This window comes from Nothoprocta perdicaria, unplaced genomic scaffold (assembly GCF_003342845.1).
Source record: "Nothoprocta perdicaria isolate Ctin4 unplaced genomic scaffold, notPer1 scaffold_350, whole genome shotgun sequence".
Lineage (NCBI taxonomy): Eukaryota > Metazoa > Chordata > Aves > Tinamiformes > Tinamidae > Nothoprocta > Nothoprocta perdicaria.
The window spans coordinates 118,857-138,997 of NW_020455589.1; the positions used below are offsets into that span (position 1 = coordinate 118,857).

The 20,141-nt window shown below is 46.9% G+C and overlaps 1 protein-coding gene across 4 annotated transcripts in view; it reads left to right on the forward strand.

Annotated features, from left to right (window-relative positions):
• The window catches only part of KCNC1 (potassium voltage-gated channel subfamily C member 1), a 78,729-nt gene extending 58,588 nt beyond the window's left edge, over positions 1-20,141 (forward strand). Inside the window, exons 2-4 of one of the 4 annotated variants that reach the window (XM_026044150.1) lie at positions 2,665-3,598; positions 16,849-17,037; positions 19,878-20,141. In XM_026044150.1, coding sequence (XP_025899935.1) covers positions 2,665-3,598; positions 16,849-17,037; positions 19,878-19,942 — 1,188 coding nt within the window. In that variant the 3' untranslated portion in view covers positions 19,943-20,141. Of the gene's footprint in view, positions 1-2,664; positions 3,599-16,848; positions 17,038-19,051 lie in introns of all 4 variants that reach the window. The other 3 variants (XM_026044149.1, XM_026044151.1, XM_026044152.1) reach the window with 3 other exon arrangements.

Below are 20,141 nucleotides of genomic sequence, written 5' to 3' on the forward strand. Positions count from 1 at the left end.
CTTTGTTCAATTTGTTAATAAGCTAAATTTGTGAAGTTATTTGTTAAATAAGTGCAGGAAGAAGCAAATGCTTCACGCCCAGCCCGCACTTCTCTGCTGAACTGGGGACTAGCCATTCCCAGCGCCTCTCCGAAGGCACGGAGCCCGCGGCCGGGACGCGCTCTGCCCGCCACACTGCTGGCCTGAACACCCTCTCAGAGCCGGGTATTCCTATTCCTTCCCTTTCATGCGGCACAACAGCCCTTCTCCAAAGAGCTGCTGTGCAAGAAGGTCAGCTGCAAGGTTGTCCTAAGGAGGAAAAACTCACTCAAGTCAGTCAGATGCATCCAGAGGAAACTGCATTTTAAGTCTGCATGAAGATGCATTCCTTGCAAACCCCTTAAAATGCAAACTGGTTTTATATCCCTTCCTGCTTCTGATCTGTGTGTGCTACCTGCCTTAGTCAAGTGGCAGCTTTTCCTTCTACAACTTGAATCCTCAGGGCTCCACAACTTCAAGGATAAAAATCTGCTCTAGGCAGAAACGTAGCAGATCTGGGCTGAGGCTGCTGGGGAACAGCTTCCCGAGTTCTTGGGAAAGATGCTTGTTTATTTCTTATTTTACTCAGACAATTGTGGTATTAAACTGCACATATACTTCCCGTTGTTGCCCATGTCACACAGAAGCTGAGGCTGAGCACTTAGAAGACCTTTTTTTTCGGGAAGCGTGTTGACAATAATGAATAACAACAAAATTAAGCCCAAAGCACGTTGTACCCATTTCCCTAGGGTCACACAGCGTACCACAAGCACCAGTTAGCACTGCTGTCTATTTTACAGACGGAGAAAATGCCTGGAGAAATCTCCCTTGGCAACAGCTGAATGTGACAGGAAGAAACCAGTGGTCTTGCTCCTCCGTTCCTCTAACCATCATCATTCATCTTCATTCACTCACCTCCACACCGCACTCATCCTTCCTCTATATTAGTCTGCCCTACAAATACATTGATTAGCACATATTAGTATGCCCATTAGATGTGTTGCATAAGACTAACAGAACAATGTGAGAGCCAGAAGCATTTGGGGAGCTGCTGGGGGATTTTACACGCGGGGCAATATGGCAGTGGCTGAGCTCGTGGGCGGCGGAGATGGATTTGCAGGGCAGGACTCGTTTGCTTCTGCATCTCCACGTTCATTCGCTCCTGTGGCTCAAACCCTGGCACAGGCAGCGTGAGGAGGTGGTGCTGGGGTCTCCCCAGCTGGAGGTACTCAGAGCAACTCAAACTGGCGGGGCCTTGAGCAACCCCGTCCGACCTTGCAACCGTCCCACCTGATCTCCAGAGGGCCCTTCCAGCCCAAACGCTTCTGTGATTTCATTTTCTGGCATTTTCTCTGGGTTCTCTACTAAATGGTTGGCCTCAAAACATCACAAATACTTACTTTTGACTTTGTTTGCTAATAGTGAAGGTCAAGCATAATTTCGTAGCAGTTACACAGCGGAAAGGAGACGGAGGAACTTCTTGATTGCAGGAGACCATCGCTAGCTTGAAGCAGAGGCTAATTTTAACTAGTCTCTTCCTTTGGCAGCAATTTCTTTTAGATTATAGCACTGTATTTACTGGCGACAATTATAAGAAATCGCTTCTTTTTAACCCTTATTCTGCCTACTCTACAGAAGAGAGGGACATGGTTGACATTGAATAATGTTTTAATTAACACAGATAATCAAATAATATAAAGAAAAAGGGATTCATTTTATTTAGCAGAGCTGCACATGCTCATTTGGACCCTGAAATAGTATATGTGACTTGTCTGGTCAAGGTGTTGTGACATACAAGACACTTAAGCAGGAAGATGATGGATGTGGGAAGGGAAATGGAAAGGGGCAGTTCTACTGCTGTACAGCTCTACCACACCAAGAGTCTTTTGGGGTTTATACAAATCATTTGAGTAATGGAGGATGGAGAGGCTACAGCTGTGAATTTTGTCACCACTGTCTTCCTCAGTTACCCTTGAGATACAACCCTGAGATCTCCTTTAGGCTCAGGGAAGTCTGAGGAAAGCAGGAACTGATGTTGAATAGATAAATATTACAACAGCTCATGGGTTGGGGGACTGCTGCCGCCTTCACTGTAACCTGACTAACCACCATATACTGCAGCAACGTTAAAAAACATTATTCTTGTTCTGGTGAAAATCTCTTCCAGAGGTCTTGGCCTAGTAAACTCCAACAGACCTGTCTCCTTCTGCATCAACTGACAGGCCTACCCCAAATCTCATTACCCCCTTTCCCAGCAATATCTGAAAAGGGGCACTGCAATGCCCGGTATAGTAGCAGCTGACGCTCGAGAGCTCAGCATGACTTGTGCCCACTCCTTGACCTGTCCTTGGCCAAGGACAAAGCTTTTGGAAGACAGTCTGAGGCTTAATTAAACATACATGGTCACTGAAGTGCTGTCCATACAGGAAGGGGCTGACGGAGGTACTCACGTGCTCTTCTCCCTCCCAGTTTCCAGTGCCAGGCTGTCCTTGCAGGTAAGACTTGGTGTCTTAGGGGCTGCAGGAGGAAGGCTTGGCGTGAAGCTGGGTTTTAGTAAAGCTCTCGCCCTTGCCTGCGTGTTCCGGGCTTGAAGCCCCTGTACTTACCCTGCCGTTTAACATGTCTCTTGTGTCTTTCTTTCCACAGTATGTGGCATTCGCCTCCCTCTTCTTCATTCTGGTCTCCATCACCACCTTCTGCCTCGAGACCCATGAGAGATTTAACCCCATTGTGAACAAGACAGAAACTGAATTCATCGGGAATGACACGCAGGTGCGGCACTACAGGGAAGCAGAGACTGAGGCCTTTCTCACCTACATCGAAGGTGTCTGTGTGGTCTGGTTTACATTTGAGTTCTTGATGAGAGTCACTTTCTGCCCGAACAAGGTGGAATTTATCAAAAACTCTTTGAACATCATTGACTTTGTGGCCATACTGCCTTTCTATCTAGAGGTTGGACTCAGTGGCCTGTCTTCCAAAGCTGCTAAGGATGTCCTGGGCTTCCTCCGCGTAGTCCGTTTCGTGCGAATCCTGCGAATTTTCAAGCTGACCCGCCACTTTGTGGGCTTGCGGGTCCTGGGACACACCCTCCGGGCCAGCACAAACGAATTCTTGCTGCTCATCATCTTTTTGGCACTGGGCGTCTTAATCTTTGCCACGATGATCTATTATGCCGAGAGAATAGGTGCTAAACCAAACGACCCTAGTGCCAGCGAACACACACACTTTAAAAATATCCCCATCGGCTTCTGGTGGGCTGTTGTCACCATGACGACCCTGGGCTACGGAGACATGTATCCTCAGACTTGGTCAGGCATGCTGGTGGGGGCCCTCTGTGCTCTTGCTGGTGTGCTGACCATTGCCATGCCTGTCCCTGTCATTGTGAACAATTTCGGAATGTATTACTCCTTAGCTATGGCTAAGCAGAAGCTACCAAAGAAAAAAAAGAAGCATATCCCGAGGCCACCCCAGCTGGGATCCCCCAATTATTGTAAATCTGTCGTAAACTCTCCACACCACAGTACCCAGAGCGACACTTGCCCACTGGCCCAAGAAGAAATTTTAGAAATTAACAGAGCAGGTAGGAAACCTCTTAGAGGAATGTCCATCTGACCGTTAACCTCCATCCCGCGTAGTGATTTCAGATACAGCCAGACCGCTTTCTTAGAGCAATGGGTAGCACATTGATCCATTCTAGTCCCACCATCACACAGTGAATAATATGTGTGAAGTCTAGGTTGCAGGGACAAATGGTACAGTGGAGGCTGATGAGCAAAACTGAGGAGGAGAGCACGCTCTAGGAGCCCAAACTTTGGTCCTGGTTAAGGGCATACAAGTCTCAAGATATTTTTGAAGAGCTGGTACATCTAGTGGAAGAATTGGGAGAGCTCTACAGCTATGTTGCTGGACTGCGTTAACGCACCTCAGAGGCTCCTGAGGTCTCAGTGCTTCATAGAGCAGAGTAGGAGCCAAGTTCTCAGCAATCACAGAATTTTTCTGACAAAACAGGGCTGGAATTCCAAACAGCCAGATGCTTTCTCATTTGTTCCCAAGTGGGACCTTTCAGCTGTTTTAAATGGCAGATATTGTACATCTCATTAAAGAAACTAGGTGCCTAGTAAGTTGGAGGGACAACTATGCCATCATGCATATTCATGAGACAATCCCGTCTCTTTCTGATGATTAACCGCAAAGTAGAACAGCAGCTCAAATTCTTGACACGAATACAAAATGACTCACTCTGAGACAGGACTAGCTGTAAGGATGTTTATTCCATGGCATGCAAACCAATCTATTCTATTTTCCACTAGAATTTAGAGCTATGAAGCGTTTGAATTACGATTTCTAAATCATGCTCCTTTTGCAACCATGGGTTGGTGAATTGTAGCTCTTTCAACCTTCCAGCAGTAAAGGCTGGCTGGAAAGGCTCTGACTGGTCATTACTGGCAGGCTGAGCCTACACAGTGATTGCCTCGTAATATGGGATTCTTATTTATTTTTAATTATACTGACTCATGTCAGCAATAGGCAAAACCAGAGCAAAATTAATCATACTAATTCTACTGGGGGGGGGGAGGGAAATACTAGTCACCATGGAATATATTATAATATCCCATGGCTAGTGGTTAATTATGGGAATATCTCAGTTTTATGAGAATCCTCAGATAGCACACAAAATTACAGGGCTGCAATTCGATTATTTCTACCCCATAATCTACCTCTACCTATGGAATATCACTATTCTGTGGAGTCAATGATTTCAAAAGTAGATGCTGAAAGCAAAGCCAACTCCGTTTTTGGCAGACATTCCAGCCAAGTTGCATAGCAGACACTCTTCAGCCTATTCAAAATAATCCCATGTGTTGCATTGGACAGAACAGATCACCAGTCAAGTGATTTAGCCCAACATCTAGTCAAGAAAAGGTGTTTTGAAAGAGCTAGCATATACCTATGATGGTCTTGTGTTCTCATTGTTTTACTTTGAAGAAAATCCTGATTTGTTTCTCATCACAAGTGAAGTGTTCTCTCTCCATCTCATAGCCATGCATGTTGATGTCATTGTGAGAGGCACAAAGAAAGTGAGACTTTCCTTTGTGTGTGACTTCACCAATGCCAGTGCTAATTTCGGAGGGAAAGAACTGGTGGGATCTTTTCTCTTCTTTTCTCTTCTCTTTTCTTCACTCTGCCTTTTTCTTTTCTGTGCAACTATGTAAAATCAACCCATTTAGAAGGTAAAGAGCTTGCTTTTTTTTGTTTGTTTGTTTTTTTTTTTTTTTTTGTTAGACTACTCCATTGCAACAGGCCAACCACAATTCACGTGACTGATAGACTGTTTGTTCCTTCTGCGCACAAGCGCACGGCCCTATCATCCATTCCCCCCAGTTGCAGATGCTAATCACAAGTCATGCCCAGGCAGCAAACCTCCTCATAAGTAGATGTTTCTGTGGCATTACATACCAAGTGGGAAAGAGGGCACTCACAGTACTGTGTGTCTCCTGCCATGTGCAACATGCCAACTACCCAGCTGTAATGTGCAAGAAATGCAAGTCCCGTGAGTACTTTAGCAGTCAGCTACAGAGTAACTTTCTTTTCAGAATCCCTGGTTTTTAAAATTTCCTTCCATTGATACCCTGGTCCTCTCAGGGAACTAGAGGACTAAGAACTCTGCGAGTTCACTGCAATTCCACACTGGTATCCTGAGAATACGTAGCATTTTGGTTCAATGTGGAACTGTTTCGCCACCATCAGTGCTCTAAAATCAGCTGTTACTACGATATCTATGAAGTATTGATAGTAACAGCAACGTATCTATTTCCGCAATAATTAAAGAGAATATTTTTATATACGTATAGAAGCATATATATTTTCAGAAGTAATGAACGCGCTTGTACTTTGGCTAAGGAAATGGGCTCAGTGACACCGTTACTGGAGTTCTGTTTCTGATCATTATTATGTACCACTAGCAGCAAAAAATACCGCCTGTAGCTCTTAGCTTCCTAACGGGGAAAGATCTATGTGTGTACCAGAGAAAAGTCGAAGATAACAAATAAGGTCAAGACTGAGCTGTTAAAAACAGACCTTAATTGCCTTGGATGTTGAGCTTCGCTTATGCAATATGAAGCACTCGTAGGCACTGAAACTGCACATGATACGAAAACAAAGATTTGCAAGCAGTGAATGTTCTCTATATAGTGAAATATTTGGTTTAGTTAACATCACCCAACTGCAGACAAGCAGTTGACACCGTACTAAGAGTGCAGAGCAGCTCTCAGGCTTAGTGTTTCTAAAATGATGTCCAAGTTGACTGAGGTATTTCTTGTAACTTTTAATTGTCAAGTGTCGTAGGGGTCATAATGTCATATCACTCATACCTAATATAAAAAAACACCCTGTTCAGGCTCATGAGAAAAAAACCTCATGTTAAGGTACTTATTATACCTATTACATGGGGTGGAATGACTAAATGCCTAAGGAAACAGTGAGCAAGTATGAAACAGTGGCACGCAGGCCTACCTCCCTACAGCACTGTGCCCCCTTACTTAGTGCATGAGCCATTTACAGCCCGTGTGGGTCTCAGCCACCCGGTGGGGCTCTGTGGGTGCTCTGCCCTGCACCTCRTTGCAGGCGAAGCAGCCTTGGCTGGCACCACACCGGTGCCCACAGGCACCACAGCTGCTGCCGTAGTCATTTGCAGGGAGGCAAAGATGCTCTGAACTGAGATTCTGCTAGGTTYGAAGCGGGTTTTTAAATTGGCCGCAGCGCTCCCAGCAGCACAGCCCCAGTATAATTTGCATCTGGCAGGAGGGTATCTTTAAATAACAGCACCTGATTTGAATCTGATGAAGCGGTGAGAATGGCAGGTTTTGCCTCTAGCAACACCTCCCCTCTCTGCAGCAACCTTCCTGCTCTCCGCCCCATCCGTGACCATCGTGGGTGGGTGGGAGGGAGACACAAGGGGATGAGTGGCATTCCTGAGAGAGAATGGTGAAGCTACTCCTCCAGGCAGGCTCCTCCAGCAGCATTATGAAAGAGATCTCCCCTACACAAAAGCACATTCCCCAGGGAAATTCTGGCAACCATAAATTCTCAGGATACTGTTTACATCGTGCCTGGAGGAACTGGGCCTGCGATGATACAAAGGAGCAGATCCTACCTGACCAGTTTGATTACATCTCCTTGACTTGAGCTATTTCACAGATTAGAGAGGTGCACTTGTGCCCTCACTTAACGTATACGCACACAAAGACCCAGCATCACTAYGCTGAAATACCATGTTCATTATGTGCAAGTCTTGTCTATTCAAGATAAGGACTTAATTCTGTCCTCATCCTAAAAGGCAACCAAGTATCTGACAGTCTAAGTAGGCAACAAAGAAAAAAACAAAGTAATCCCCAGTATTTCCATTTGGCACAAGACTTAATAATTGCCCAGGATCACTTGAAAGATCTGTGACAAAGCTATTAACTGAACATAACTAAATAAGCACCGATCATAACCACAGACCCCTCTGTTGTAGCCTTTCATATAAAGGTTTCTGAGTATTTCAGTCCATCTCTTAACTCCTCATGTTGTAAGAAAATCAAATAGAAGCAAAACAGAATAAATTCATCTGAATCACTTAAACTTAGCTGGTTCCGCCCCAAACCACATCCTACCCTCTAAGTACGAATAATTTATCTCAGTATATGTAGCAACAAATTTTAAGGTGCAATCTTTTAAGTAAACCTCATAACCTGCAAAACAAATCTTGAAAGCACCTGGTTTGGGCCTTTGTTACAAAAGTGTTACCCAGCTCTTTAAGCTAGGTCATTTGTGAGCTGTGCACTTACCTTAAAATRAATTGGTTGCAGGGTTACATCTTAGAGTAGCCACGGGATGAAGTAGTCAATGTCATTTTCCAGGACTGAAAAGGAATCCCGAACAAGAATGGGAGAACTTCGTTTGATGTCTATAGCACCCTCTGGTGCCATAGCACCATAGTTTTTAGAATGAACATATAACATACAACACACGAGACACATCTCTTATTAAGAAAAAATAAATAACCTACCCCAAACTTTCACGGCCTCTGTACAAACATTTACAGACCCAGGGCACACAATGATTATATTGACTTTAATATTGCCAAAATGGCAATTTCTCACCTCTCTCTGATCCCCTCCACATGCAGTTTCACTCAAGCTATTCTCTGAGGATAGAGGATCTTCATATCAATTTACTGTGCAACCAGGTTGGGTAACTTTTTCACAGTATATCGATGGCAAAGTCCTCTCTCATTGCATAGCTGAAAAATATGGAAGAAACACTATTAGATTCCTAGGGCCTGAGAGGGGAGGAAAAACACCCATGTCATTGGTAATTCCATCTTCAGCTCTAGAATAACTTTTATCCTTTTTGGGGTTTCTCTGTACCCACTCCTCGACAATCCCAATGTCTCAACAGCTAAAACCACCCAAGTCTATAGCTGATACAAGGGAATGACTCCAGTGCAGTCTATGGCTAGWTGAAATGCTGTGCTATCAGAAACTTCATTATTTCATGCACTTTACTGAGAGTGTAGAATTTCTTATTTCAGCTTTATCACCAATGCTTTCTGAAGGAGCTGATCTTTTCTCAAGATCCTATTTTCCTTCCCTTCTGTCACAGTAGGCTAAAAAACGTGTGCTCCTTGTGCAACCCACCGTTTCGAACGTCACGAGTGTGCTGAGCACTGTAATTCCAGCGCCAGTGCTCAGTGGGAGATGGGGACTCCTGGCAGTTCTTGTCACAGGCCTATTTTGCTGCCTGACATACAGCTCTGGTGCTGGGACTTGCAAGGCTTTTATAGAGAGCAAAACGGCATTAAAGCCATCTATATGTAGCYGCTGTTGTAGGCCTTTAATCCACAGGGAGGGGATCAAATGCCTCTGAACATTAAAAGAAAAAAAAAAAAGAAAACTAAAAACTTCAATGTCATAGGAGTTTTGACCTTTTCTATAATATGGGCAGCAGAGAGTGATGCAACTGCAAAGCCTTTAGCTCTGGTTCAGCTCAGAAGACTTTGATGTTTGTATACATTGGACATAAAACATTGAAGAGGCAGCAGAAAAAGTAACAGGGAGACCTTTYTTCTCTTCCCTATACTTAGCCTTCATAGCCTTTAAAACTCCCTAATTTACTACTGCTAATAGCAAACGTTAACTTTATAAGGAAATGAGGTAAGGTCTACATCCTAATGCCAGTGAAGATGGAGGCTGGGTCTTCTGAATCTAATGCAGAGACTGTGAAAGGTGAAAATAGAAGGAGCAAGGCTCAGTTTTCCATCTCACTTGAGAAGCATTTGCCCGAGGCCCCATTGGCATTGAGGAGTTAGGCAACTCCAGAGAGAGATTTCCTCACTAAGATCTGACCTGCCCTCTGGAGGTGGCTCTCTCCGTCATGACCAAAGGCAGCTCCTGCTCCAACCCAAGGTGCTCAAATTAGGTGCCCGCAGTTAGTGGGGAATAATCTGGATCTGTTCCCCCTATGTGGCATTTGTACAACCCCACAGCTGTGCATCACGCACAAAGCAGAATTTATAACTTATACAATGGAACATTTTGTGGTACAATTATTCAGCCGTGATTTCTTGCAGAGATACTAATTAGTGGGTGTCACTTGTACTATGGTGCTTATTTAATTTAGAATTTGAGTCTAAATAACATTCTCTATGCCGAGGCATCTGAATGTAAAAAGGAGGAGCTGTAAGTTCAAGCATGGAGCTTTGGGTTTCCTGCTTGTCGGTCCACGTCCATGCCAGGTCCACACTGGCCGAAGAGCATGTGGTAGCCACAGCTGAGTCTGTAGTGAGGGAGAGAAAGCCCCAGAGCAGTGCAACAATATGGCCAAGTATTGAACAGGAAGCCAAAAGAGGCCCTGTCAGCTCTGGACTGTCCTTTCAGCCTGTGTGTTAGTGAAGGAGAGCAGGGAAGTTACTTTAGCATTATTGCTCTTCCTCTGTTGGTCTCACAGAAGACACTTCAACATTTCTCTTTGGCACTATAGGGGACATCAAAAAGGATCTCCCTTCACAGCTGCCCATGGTCTGGCCACAGACAGGGATGTTTGTATGGAGAGAAAGAACCACACTGAGCTGAAAACATACAGGCCCAAACAATAAAACTTAGAACTTTAATAACTCCATGAGCCTTAATAAGCACAAGAGGATTATAGCACTTTCAGTGATAGGAAAACACAGATACTAACACATCTCCAGCCAAATAAGSCCAGCTTGTGCTAATCCTCCGCCACAGCAAAGATGTAAATATGGTAAATCCTCTTTCCCAAGAGCCCCCTTTGCAAGTGTGTGCTTGCCACTGCAGGTCCAGTGCCACCCAGTGCAGAAGGCATTCCCGGGATACCAAGGGGTAGTCTTGGCACCCCTGCACATGATTGATCCTTGTCTGCATCTGGACTATAACTGGTCTTTGCAGTGTAGAAGCAACTAGAGGCAGCTCCGTGTGAACAGTGCAGCCCTGCTGCAGCCACACTAGAGAGAGAGAGACTCCTTACCACCAAAGACTAGGGACAAAAGATGGTTTTAGGATGTGAGGTCCAGTCTTGTGCCCAGCCCACTAGCTTATATCCCTCTTAGTCCATACCTGATGGAAATTTTCTTCAAGCCTTTTGTCTATTTGCTTGTCTACTTACTAGCACAAAGCTTAAATAGCCAGTAACCCACCATTCCTGCTCTCTCCGCTGTTCGTATTCATCCATGCTCCATATCTCCGACGCATTCCATACTGTACAGATCATCATACCGTATTTCCSAGTCAGCTTGGTACTCTAAGAGTAAAACTCACCTGACTGCACTTACCTGCAACCTCCCCATGACGTGTCGGTGACGCCCTGCGCCCTACCGAGGCTGATGTTACGGGCACCCTCAGAAGCGCAGGCGAGGAGATTGCCAGGGCACCACCAGGCAGGACCTTCCGTAGCTCTTTGCCCCGGGGCTGAGCCCGTGCCCAGGACGGGCCGCGCGTGGCTAGGCGGCCCCCGCGGGCGGCGGCGCCTCGCTCCGACGCGGTGACGCCCCGCGCGCGTGAAGGCGCCAGCTTGGCCGGGGAGCACGGCGAGGTGCTCGCCGCGCCGCCGAGGTGCCTCTGCCGGGGACGCGGCGTCCTGGAGGCACGCGGGTCGACGTGGCGGTGAGTACGCGGCGCTCAAGAGGTAGGTTGGGCGGGCGGGCCCCGGGCTCTGCTCCCGCCCGCGCCGCGCGGCACCCTCCGGCCGTCTCCGCTCCAAGGAGCTTCGCACCCGCTTCCAAAGCACGCAGGCAACTCTGACAACCAGGGAGCTTGGTTGAGGATTCCTACAGCTGACCACCCTTTCTATTCYAATGGCCTTAGAATATCGGGGTGACTAAAATTAACTGAGTTATTGTATAGGAATCTATTAATTCTTTTACATGTTCTTCACATTTTCTCTCTTTTTCTCTCTCTCTTTCTCTCTCCCACTCTGTTTGTTAACATTTACTTGTTTTTCCTGTGCGTTGCTTGCAGCTTGTGTATGTTACAGACTGTCATATTTTATTCTGTGAAGTTTTTCTCCAATTCCCATCAACCTGAGCTCCATATTGGGCATCCGAGGAGGTTACAATACAGTTCTTTAATGCAAAAGAACAAGGAATGTCACAGACTGTAGGTAACTTCATTGAGGTTGTGACACAAAACCTGATGCAAGGTATTAATGCAAAGAGTAAGTACCTGGTATGCCAAAAGAGCTGCTTAGTTAAATTACTACCTTTTTTTTTTTTTTTTCTTTTTTTTCCAGATAGTCTGCATGGGAAAAATTAATTTTCATTGCTCTCCAGCAGAGAAATTCCCAAGCCTACAAATTTAGGAGTTTTTCACTAGCATGTTGATGTGTCATAACTCATTTTCAAAGGCTTAAGCCCATGTTCTCTATGCYTGTATCCTCTATGCTATACTTCCTTCCATACTCTCCAAGCCATAATTTCATCATTTCATCATCCTTTGTCTGTGGCTTAATACATCTTCTCCATGATTCTCTTCCTAATTTAATATAGCTATACCCCTTTCACTCTAAGGACCTGATTTAACAACAACAAAAATGAGCCCTTGCCCATGGGATCCATGTTTCTTAATCCTCCATYGGGCTCTGGAGCCCATAAAAATTGATTTCTGTAGCAAAGATGGCCTGGTGCGGAAGCATAATCGTTATTTTGCTGAATCAGGTCCTGATTGAGATATTTGGTTACAATCTCCCCCAATTACCTAAACACTGCTCTCAAAGAATGACAAAAATAGCTTAGAAGCATTTTTTGTTGGTTTTCTACAGGGACAGAATGAAATTTATTGTTTCTCATCTTAATCACCAGCGGATTCTGTGTTAATTCAGCAGTCGYTACTGCCACACACGGACTGGAGAGCAGCTGATCTGCTCGGTCTGTGGTTCCTCTACCCCGCAGTGCTGTCAGCCTCAGCCTCCCAGAGCCGGTGCAGAAGCGCAGCCGAGTTCAGATGGGGCCCAGCAGAGAAAGTAACGTGAGCTGCACTTGGGCAACTGGGGCCTGGCCCACGAGTGGCCCTGGGCAACAAACGCTATCCAGGAAGCCAAGAGAAATAGCCCGATAATAAGAATGAAATTTGAATTCAAGAGACTCAAAAGAATAGGGAATTAAGTTGTAAATAGTGCGTTTCCACACAGGAACTTGGAGAGAAAGTGGAGGGGCATAAAGTTGATGGGAACTTTTAGATGCTAAGCAGCTCTTAACACCTCCATGGCCCCATGTGAAGGTCCTTGGACTTGCACCTTTTCCCCCCATTATGGCCATGTGCTCAGTGCASGAAGCAGCAGGCAAATGTGATGCTGCAACAGCAGGATGCAGAARTGAATGCAAATAGAGAAATTCCAGTTTCTCTACAGTAAATTCTCTGTCCTCCACACACATACACACACACASAGAAAAAGCTGCAGTAGCCTCAGGGCTGCTCTCCACATTATAGCCTTGTAGCTGAAACAGCAGAGCAGAGCAGTCCTCTCGCCTCATCCTGGCCATGCCATCCCCGTCCCTGTGTCCTGCTATCACTGGCCTGAGAGASAGGGAAAACCATCTCAGCAAAAGGTTTTCCAGTCACAAGCACAGCAGGACACAGTTAATATCTGCCGCGATAACAGTCCTTTCACATCACCAGCAAAGTACAAATGATTCATTAAAAAAAAAAAAAAAAGTTATTCACCCACCAAGAGGACAGCGTAGCATTATTTTCTTCAGGGATTCCAGCTGCATTAAAGGTCTCTGAGGCAAGAGACCAGATCCTTCTTCAGCAGAGACTTTGGGCAGCTGCCAAACACTAGGAGCCACGCAGTGGGGACGGGCTGAAAATGGGCAAGCCCCCTCCGAGCCTTGAAACAAGAAGCAAGGGTGCTCCTTTGTGGGACCTCCTGCAGACTGTAGTCACTGCAACCCCGGGACGGGGACTGCAGCTGCAGGAGCACTGGAGCACTCGACTCGAGCTGGGGSTTCATCCTCAGGTGGACAAGGGCTGCTAGGGTGCAAGAGGGTAACAGGTTGGCTACCTTTGGTCAGAGTCCTACAGAAAGGTCTTAGCCCTTCTACCAACATTCCCAGTTCTGGCCCTGCTCTGCACTGGGCTGCCCCAACCTCCTTCCTGCTCCCCAGGCCCTTCCCTCGGCAGGGCAGTACAGGCTGAGCCTCCAGCCTCCCGAGTCTTTGCCGGAGGGCAAAGGGCTGCTCAGGGAAGCTGTAGGTACCTGGCATGGAGACCGACAACATCCAAGGCCAATAGTCCTTACACCTCTCCATCCTTAAATGAGGGTTGCTAGGAGGAAAACGGTCTCTTTCCTCCTGGAAGAGTCTGCCAGTGGCCCAAAGGAATTAAAGRAACGAGTGTGATGTCCCCCGGTGGCTGCGTGTCTGATCTAGAGCTGAGAAGCCCCTATGACTTTATCCCAGTGCCAAGGCTTGCAGCCAGGGCCTGCAGCCCCCCAGGCAGATGTGCAGGGAACCCAGCTGTGACTTACAGGGTATCTCTGAGCCCTGGGTCAGTCCAAGTGTTTCTGATCTACAAAAGTTCCTATAAGGTCTGGAAAAGGCACCGTCCCTCCAAACTCACAGGGACTGAAAAGGCCCTTCCTGAGTACCTTTCTACTCCTCCATTCTTTGGGAAGTGGCCACCTTGGAGCTCCGTAGACAGGAGCAGGAGGCAAAGGAAGGGAGCAATAAGCACAAGGTGAAGCAATCAGTGGGGTGTCCCCCCCCACACAATTTCTGATGACATTTAAGTAACAAGGGCAGACCGAGAACATGTATTTTGGCAGTTTTGGAGAAGAGTGCTGTATGGTAAGGCAGGGAGGACTGAGGTGGCTTCCCACTGCAGGAACCTCCTCTGTACATACGCCACACGTGTGAGACTAGACTGAGGTCTGGGAATATATCACACAGACGAAGTCCCTCGGCAGCCTGAGCTTGAGAACTCCAGTTCTGGTAGGTCAATATTTACATAGCCCTAGCTGAAATCAAAGGCAGCAGCACTGGTACAGTCRCCAGGACACTCTGCAGCACCTTGTTTATAATTTGACTATGAGAAGAGCCATGCTGCATGGGCATGGGCAGTCTCATGCGCATCTCCACAACGTGCAGAGTACGTCAGTGCAAAACCCAGTAGCTCTCCTGAGGCTTTATCAGAATCCCCCTATTCTGAAACTCTGTGTTTGCTTCAAAGCACCTAGCTCTTTTCTGGGAAAGGAGGAAGCAAGCAGGAGGAAGACAAAAGAATGGAAACCACACAAATGAGGTAGCTGTGAAACAAAGGGCTCACCTGGGAGACTTGCTGAATACTTTTTTCAGCCTCTCAGCCAAAACTCTGCAGGTGAATGCTGAAAGCTGGTGCAGTTAACTAGGTATTCACAGACAGGATGATTATGGAGATAAGGTGCCCTGCTGGGAGTCAGAAGATTGCTCGTGTAAATAACCTCTTACATAGCAGCGGGCAAGTCACTTCCCTGCATGCTAGCTTTTCCCATCTGTAAAACAAAGATGATAACGTTGCCTTTCTTTTGTGAAAGTGTCTGTCATGAAAAGAAGAAACAAAACCACATACATTTGATTCAGATCATGGCAGAAGAGAGGGAGAAGCTCCTGTGAGCTGCTCAGCAGGCCAGAACCAAKGCACTGCCAGCCTTGCACAGGGGAGCCACGGGCTGCCCCTGGCAGGACCCCCTGCCACCCAAAATGTATTGAGAGGCTTAACTGTTCCATCGATGGCAAAACGAAGCATCACCCCGTCCTTTGGCGGGGAATACATTGACTAGTGCTGCTTAGAGAAGACAGGAGACAGAGGTGAGGGGCTCGCAGGAAAGGCTGTTTACACAGTGACAAGGCAGAACTACCTAAATCAAAGAGGAAACAAGGCACTGCGTGCAATTCCTGGTGCCTGAGAAGATGTGCAGTGTGTCCCACCTACACCTGTATGCGTGTGCGTATGTGTGTGTGTGTGCCAAACAACAAGGAAGGGCTTCAGCCCGCTCCTCATTCATCACATCCATCTGAAACCAGAGGATCAGAACTGTATTGCTGGACCACAGCTGTTGCATTTTCCCGTTTGGGCTTGTTTTGTTACTTGGCTTCGAGTCTGCCGACAGTAAACGACAGCATCACGTAGAGTTTAGCACGAGCTGATGTGTGAACCTGGCCCTGATTTAAGCCTATGCCCTGACCCCGTCTTTCCTAAGGGGCCGGTAGGACGACCCGCAGGCTCTGCCGTCCCATGCCCAGGTCAGGAGTGCTGTGCAGCCGCAGCGCAGGACGCTGCCCGCACCACCCTGCTGGCCCATCTCGGCCCTCTTGGAAATCCGGGAAGCACATTTTGACTGGTTATTTTCCTCCCTCCAGCCAAAATACTCATATTGAGCTGTGCCATATCTCAAGTATATTCTCACTATACTAATTTGCACTTTCAAACCTTACATTGAATAGCATTTGCATTGTTTTATAAACGTGAAGTCACACAGAGAAAACTTACTCTTCTCAGTCTATCCTCATGGGAATGCGTGGAGTAAATGGGCGAATCTGACACCTTGTTCTCATTATTTATAGTCAAGAGTAAATTTACTCTATTCCTTTTCCAAATTCACGGCCCGTTGTATTGTTTTCTACACGTAGTGTCCTGTGTCGGCATTGCAAATACCGTATGTGTTTTCAAGGAGAACATCAGAAAATGGATTTCTTGCTTTCGAATCCACGTTCTGCTGTCGTATTTCCATGCATTAYGTACTCTGTGTGTCTAAAACGTGCACAGCCATTCTGCATAACTATCAGAAACAACCCAAAACAACCGTGGGGGGCAAGACCAGCCCTTTCCCCCTCAGCAGCCTCCCCCAGAGCTCCACCCCGGCCCAAACACAACACGCTCCACCACGAAACCGCAGCTCACGGTCGCTGCCCCTGCGCAGCGGCAGCGGCCGCCCGGCCAGCCCGCAGGCCGTGCAGCCCCCGTGCGACCCACGCAAGCCCACGCTGTGCTCTCTAACCGCGGTCTTCTGCTCGCAGGACTAGGAGCCAAGGCAGGCCCGTTCCCCACGCKCCCCGCGGGGTGGAAGTGCAGGCGGCTGCTGTTACCTCCGACGCGACCGCGCTCCCTCTCTCCTCCCACCTAACAGCCTTTGTTTTTATCCCGGTGCAGCGCCGTGGCCGCAGGGGCTAGGACAGACGCGCTACCGGCTCTAGAGTCGTGGTAGATCTCGGTAGCTCTGAAGCCTTAATTTGCAGCGCGAACGCTAATAAACGGTGCCCAGTGTTTCATTAGCCTTCTGCTTATATGTTTGAAGATTCGAAACTGAATGGTGAGGTGGCCAAGGCGGCGCTGGCAAACGAAGACTGTCCCCACATAGACCAGGCTATTACGCCTGACGAGGGCCTGCCCTTTACGCGCTCTGGCACTCGGGAGAGATATGGACCCTGCTTCCTCTTATCAACCGGGGAATATCCCTGCCCGCCTGATGGAGGAATAAGAAAGGGTATGTAGCTGGGGGCCTCTAACCACCCACACAGCTAGCAGCCGCTCACAGAGGCGAGGGACAGGCAGCTGTAGCTGTAGCACGCAGTGGCGCGCTTGTCGGAGAGATGCACGCTTGGGCTGGAAACCACCACCTGATGTCTGCATTTGGAGTTTCTAACCTATTTCTTTCCGAAAKAAAAGCCTGTGGAGCTGTAACTACCCCGCACAGCTAGGCCAGGCCGCTGGGTCTTCCACCTCCAGCTGGTGCAGTGAGCTCCTGCCCAAAACRCGCTGCCGCGTCCTTGAACGGGACCGTCCTCCCAGGAGAGGCCCRTTAATATTGGAGAGCAGCCAAGGTTTCCTGCTCGGAAAGCTCACGGATCTCACTGCACTCTGCAGAGCACAGAGTTGGAGGTGGCAGACAACAACCCAAAGCACAAGCAAAGGGAGATATCCTCAAGGAATATGGAACAATTATTCAGCCACCTTAACAGAGAGAGCTCTAAGGCAAATTCCTTGGATATTCATAGTTCAGCAGAAGCACACAAGAACATCTGCTAGCACAGGTGTCATACAATTGGAAAACAATCCACCCCAAATCATTTTCCTTTCAATAAATGAATCATGACTAGCTATTTTTTTCCAGCTTCTGACAGCTACRGATCTGTCAGAAGCGACTGCATTTTACTTTGATAACGATCACAATCATCTATCTCGCAAATCCAAGTCAAATCAAATTAACCCCCCTTCCCTTAAGATAAGCTAAGCCTTGCTTAAATAATTTACCACAAGGAAACCATACTCACCGAAATTAGAACTCCATACATACGCACAGAAATTGATAAGGAATGGAGAAATTGGAAAAGATATCCCTATCTTCAAATCAGTGTTTATCACTGGTGCGCTGTATATAGCATGAGATATAGTCAATATTTTAAATCTGCACAAATTGTACGTCGTTACCATACGCTGAGTATGGAGCATAGAATTCCCACGTGCCATTGTATGATGGGCAATAGTTATAGTAAACGCCAGTTATAGATAGTGTAGGTACTTACAAGTTTAACGCTTATCATCAACAAAGATATAGTTGGAGCATGACACTTTCATATGAAAGTATATCTTCTAAAACTGACCTTTGTAGCAAAGTGTTTTACTCGATTCTGTATCGGATGAGCATTGGCCCCGTTCATTCAGCCCGGGCGAGTTTGGGTGGTTCCAGTGGATCAGGAGAACACTCCAAATGGCACATCCTTGGGGATGAGGAATGTCTGGTTTTCACGATGCACTGCAACTGCCTCTCGTTCCTGGATGAAACAGAGGCTGGTTGGCTAAAGAGTAATATACGTCAGCATATTGTTGGCCTGTTTGAAACACGTTGAGAGCATCTTAACTGCTGTTCCAACAGAACTTCATCCATAGTTCGTGCAACTCTGTCCACTTGCTGAGCTGTTTCCGTGCATGTCTGAAAGAGAAGGGGAGGGGGAGGGAACGGGAGTGCATGCAGTTCTGGTTTTCCTTCTTTTTGTTTCTTTACCGCTGAGAACAAAGGAGTAGTATCTCTATAGCAACTGAATAAATTCCATGGATGTTGCTACCTTTTTTTTTCGTTGTTGTTGTTGTTGTTGTTGTTCCTTTTTTTCTTTCTTTTCACTCCCCGCCCTTCTCCTTTTGAAGCTACCTTAATTTTGCCTGAGGTCAAAATGCATGAAGTGACAGGGCCGAGGTACGCGTGAGTGTTTGATAAAGACATGGAAAAACCCCTCCCATTGACTTTTTTTTCCTAGGATACTACCATGTTGCTGCCTGTAGGATCAGTTATACAGCCTGACCCTCCTTGAGAAATGATAATGAATTGTTTTTGTGTTAAACTTCTTTACTTCAATGGCCTTCCGAATCATGTTGCAAGCGATACTACTCTCAGCATGTCCGTGCATGCAGATGCTATTGAACTGGCTACAATGTTGACCTCATTCTTAGTCCATTCTGTCATTGATCCAATGCTGTACTTTGCATTTTTCTTTTAAATGAAGGTTACGAAATGTCACGGAGCCTTAACAGCATAGCTGGCATAAGTGGAAAAGCGATAGGATTATCCTCAGTGTCTGCGCCCTACAGCTCTCCTAGTCCAGTGAGACGTTCTTGGTCTCCCATCCCATCTATTTTGTAGCATGGATCAGTAGCAGAGAATGGTCTAAAAAAAAAGCTTTATTTCCGATTAGCCTATGCCATGTTGCATACAACCCAGGTGACTAAGTCTGAAGATGCAATGTCTCACGGTAGCACCTGCTGGGAACGGTGTTACCCTTGCCGCTAGGTGACAACACTCCTGATAGCATCCCGATGGCAGCAGGCAGGCATTTCCATAGTACTGGTGGGCCATACACGCTGCATGGTATCAGTACCTAGGATGAAGGGCAGATGCACCAGCTAGGCTCGCTCCCGGTGCATCACGCTGGCACCCGCTTCTTGTGGCTAATGGTGGATTCTCCTGGCTCTGTAGATGCAATGGGTTAGGCATTTAGGCACTGCTGAAACATGCCAACGATGGAAGATTTTGCTTTTCTCAGGATATTTTTGAGCCATAGGAACCCTGCAGGAGCTTGAGCAAACAAGCGCAGTAGGATGAAACGTTGCATGGGCGCCTCTTTTGAGCTGAAAGCAATACTCAGACACACTGTAGAGAGGTCTCAGTCGGGCTGACTGCATGGAAAAAATAAACCCTGTTGAAGAAGAATATGGCTGCCTCTGCATGTAGCTATCTCACCTTTTCCTCCTTCCTTTAACACTAAGATGCCGAGCGTGACGTGAAAGGCGCAGGGAAGAAGCTCGAGTACTGATTGTATTCTTTACATGCAGATCTTTGCAAAGAAAGTCCAGTCATTGCTAAATATATGCCAACAGAGGCAGTCAGAGTGACCTGACAAGGCAAGATGGAGATGAACATTGATGGCTAATAAACATCTGTGTGGAACTGTGCAGGCATGGAAGACCTTCTCATTTGGACACAGTAAACTCGCTCCATGCAGGTTTTTGCGGATGATTCTTCGTGGGTTTGGAGTTGTACTAGAGATGCAGGCTTTTTCTACGGCCAAAATGTAACAAAACTGTAGAAGATTCTTC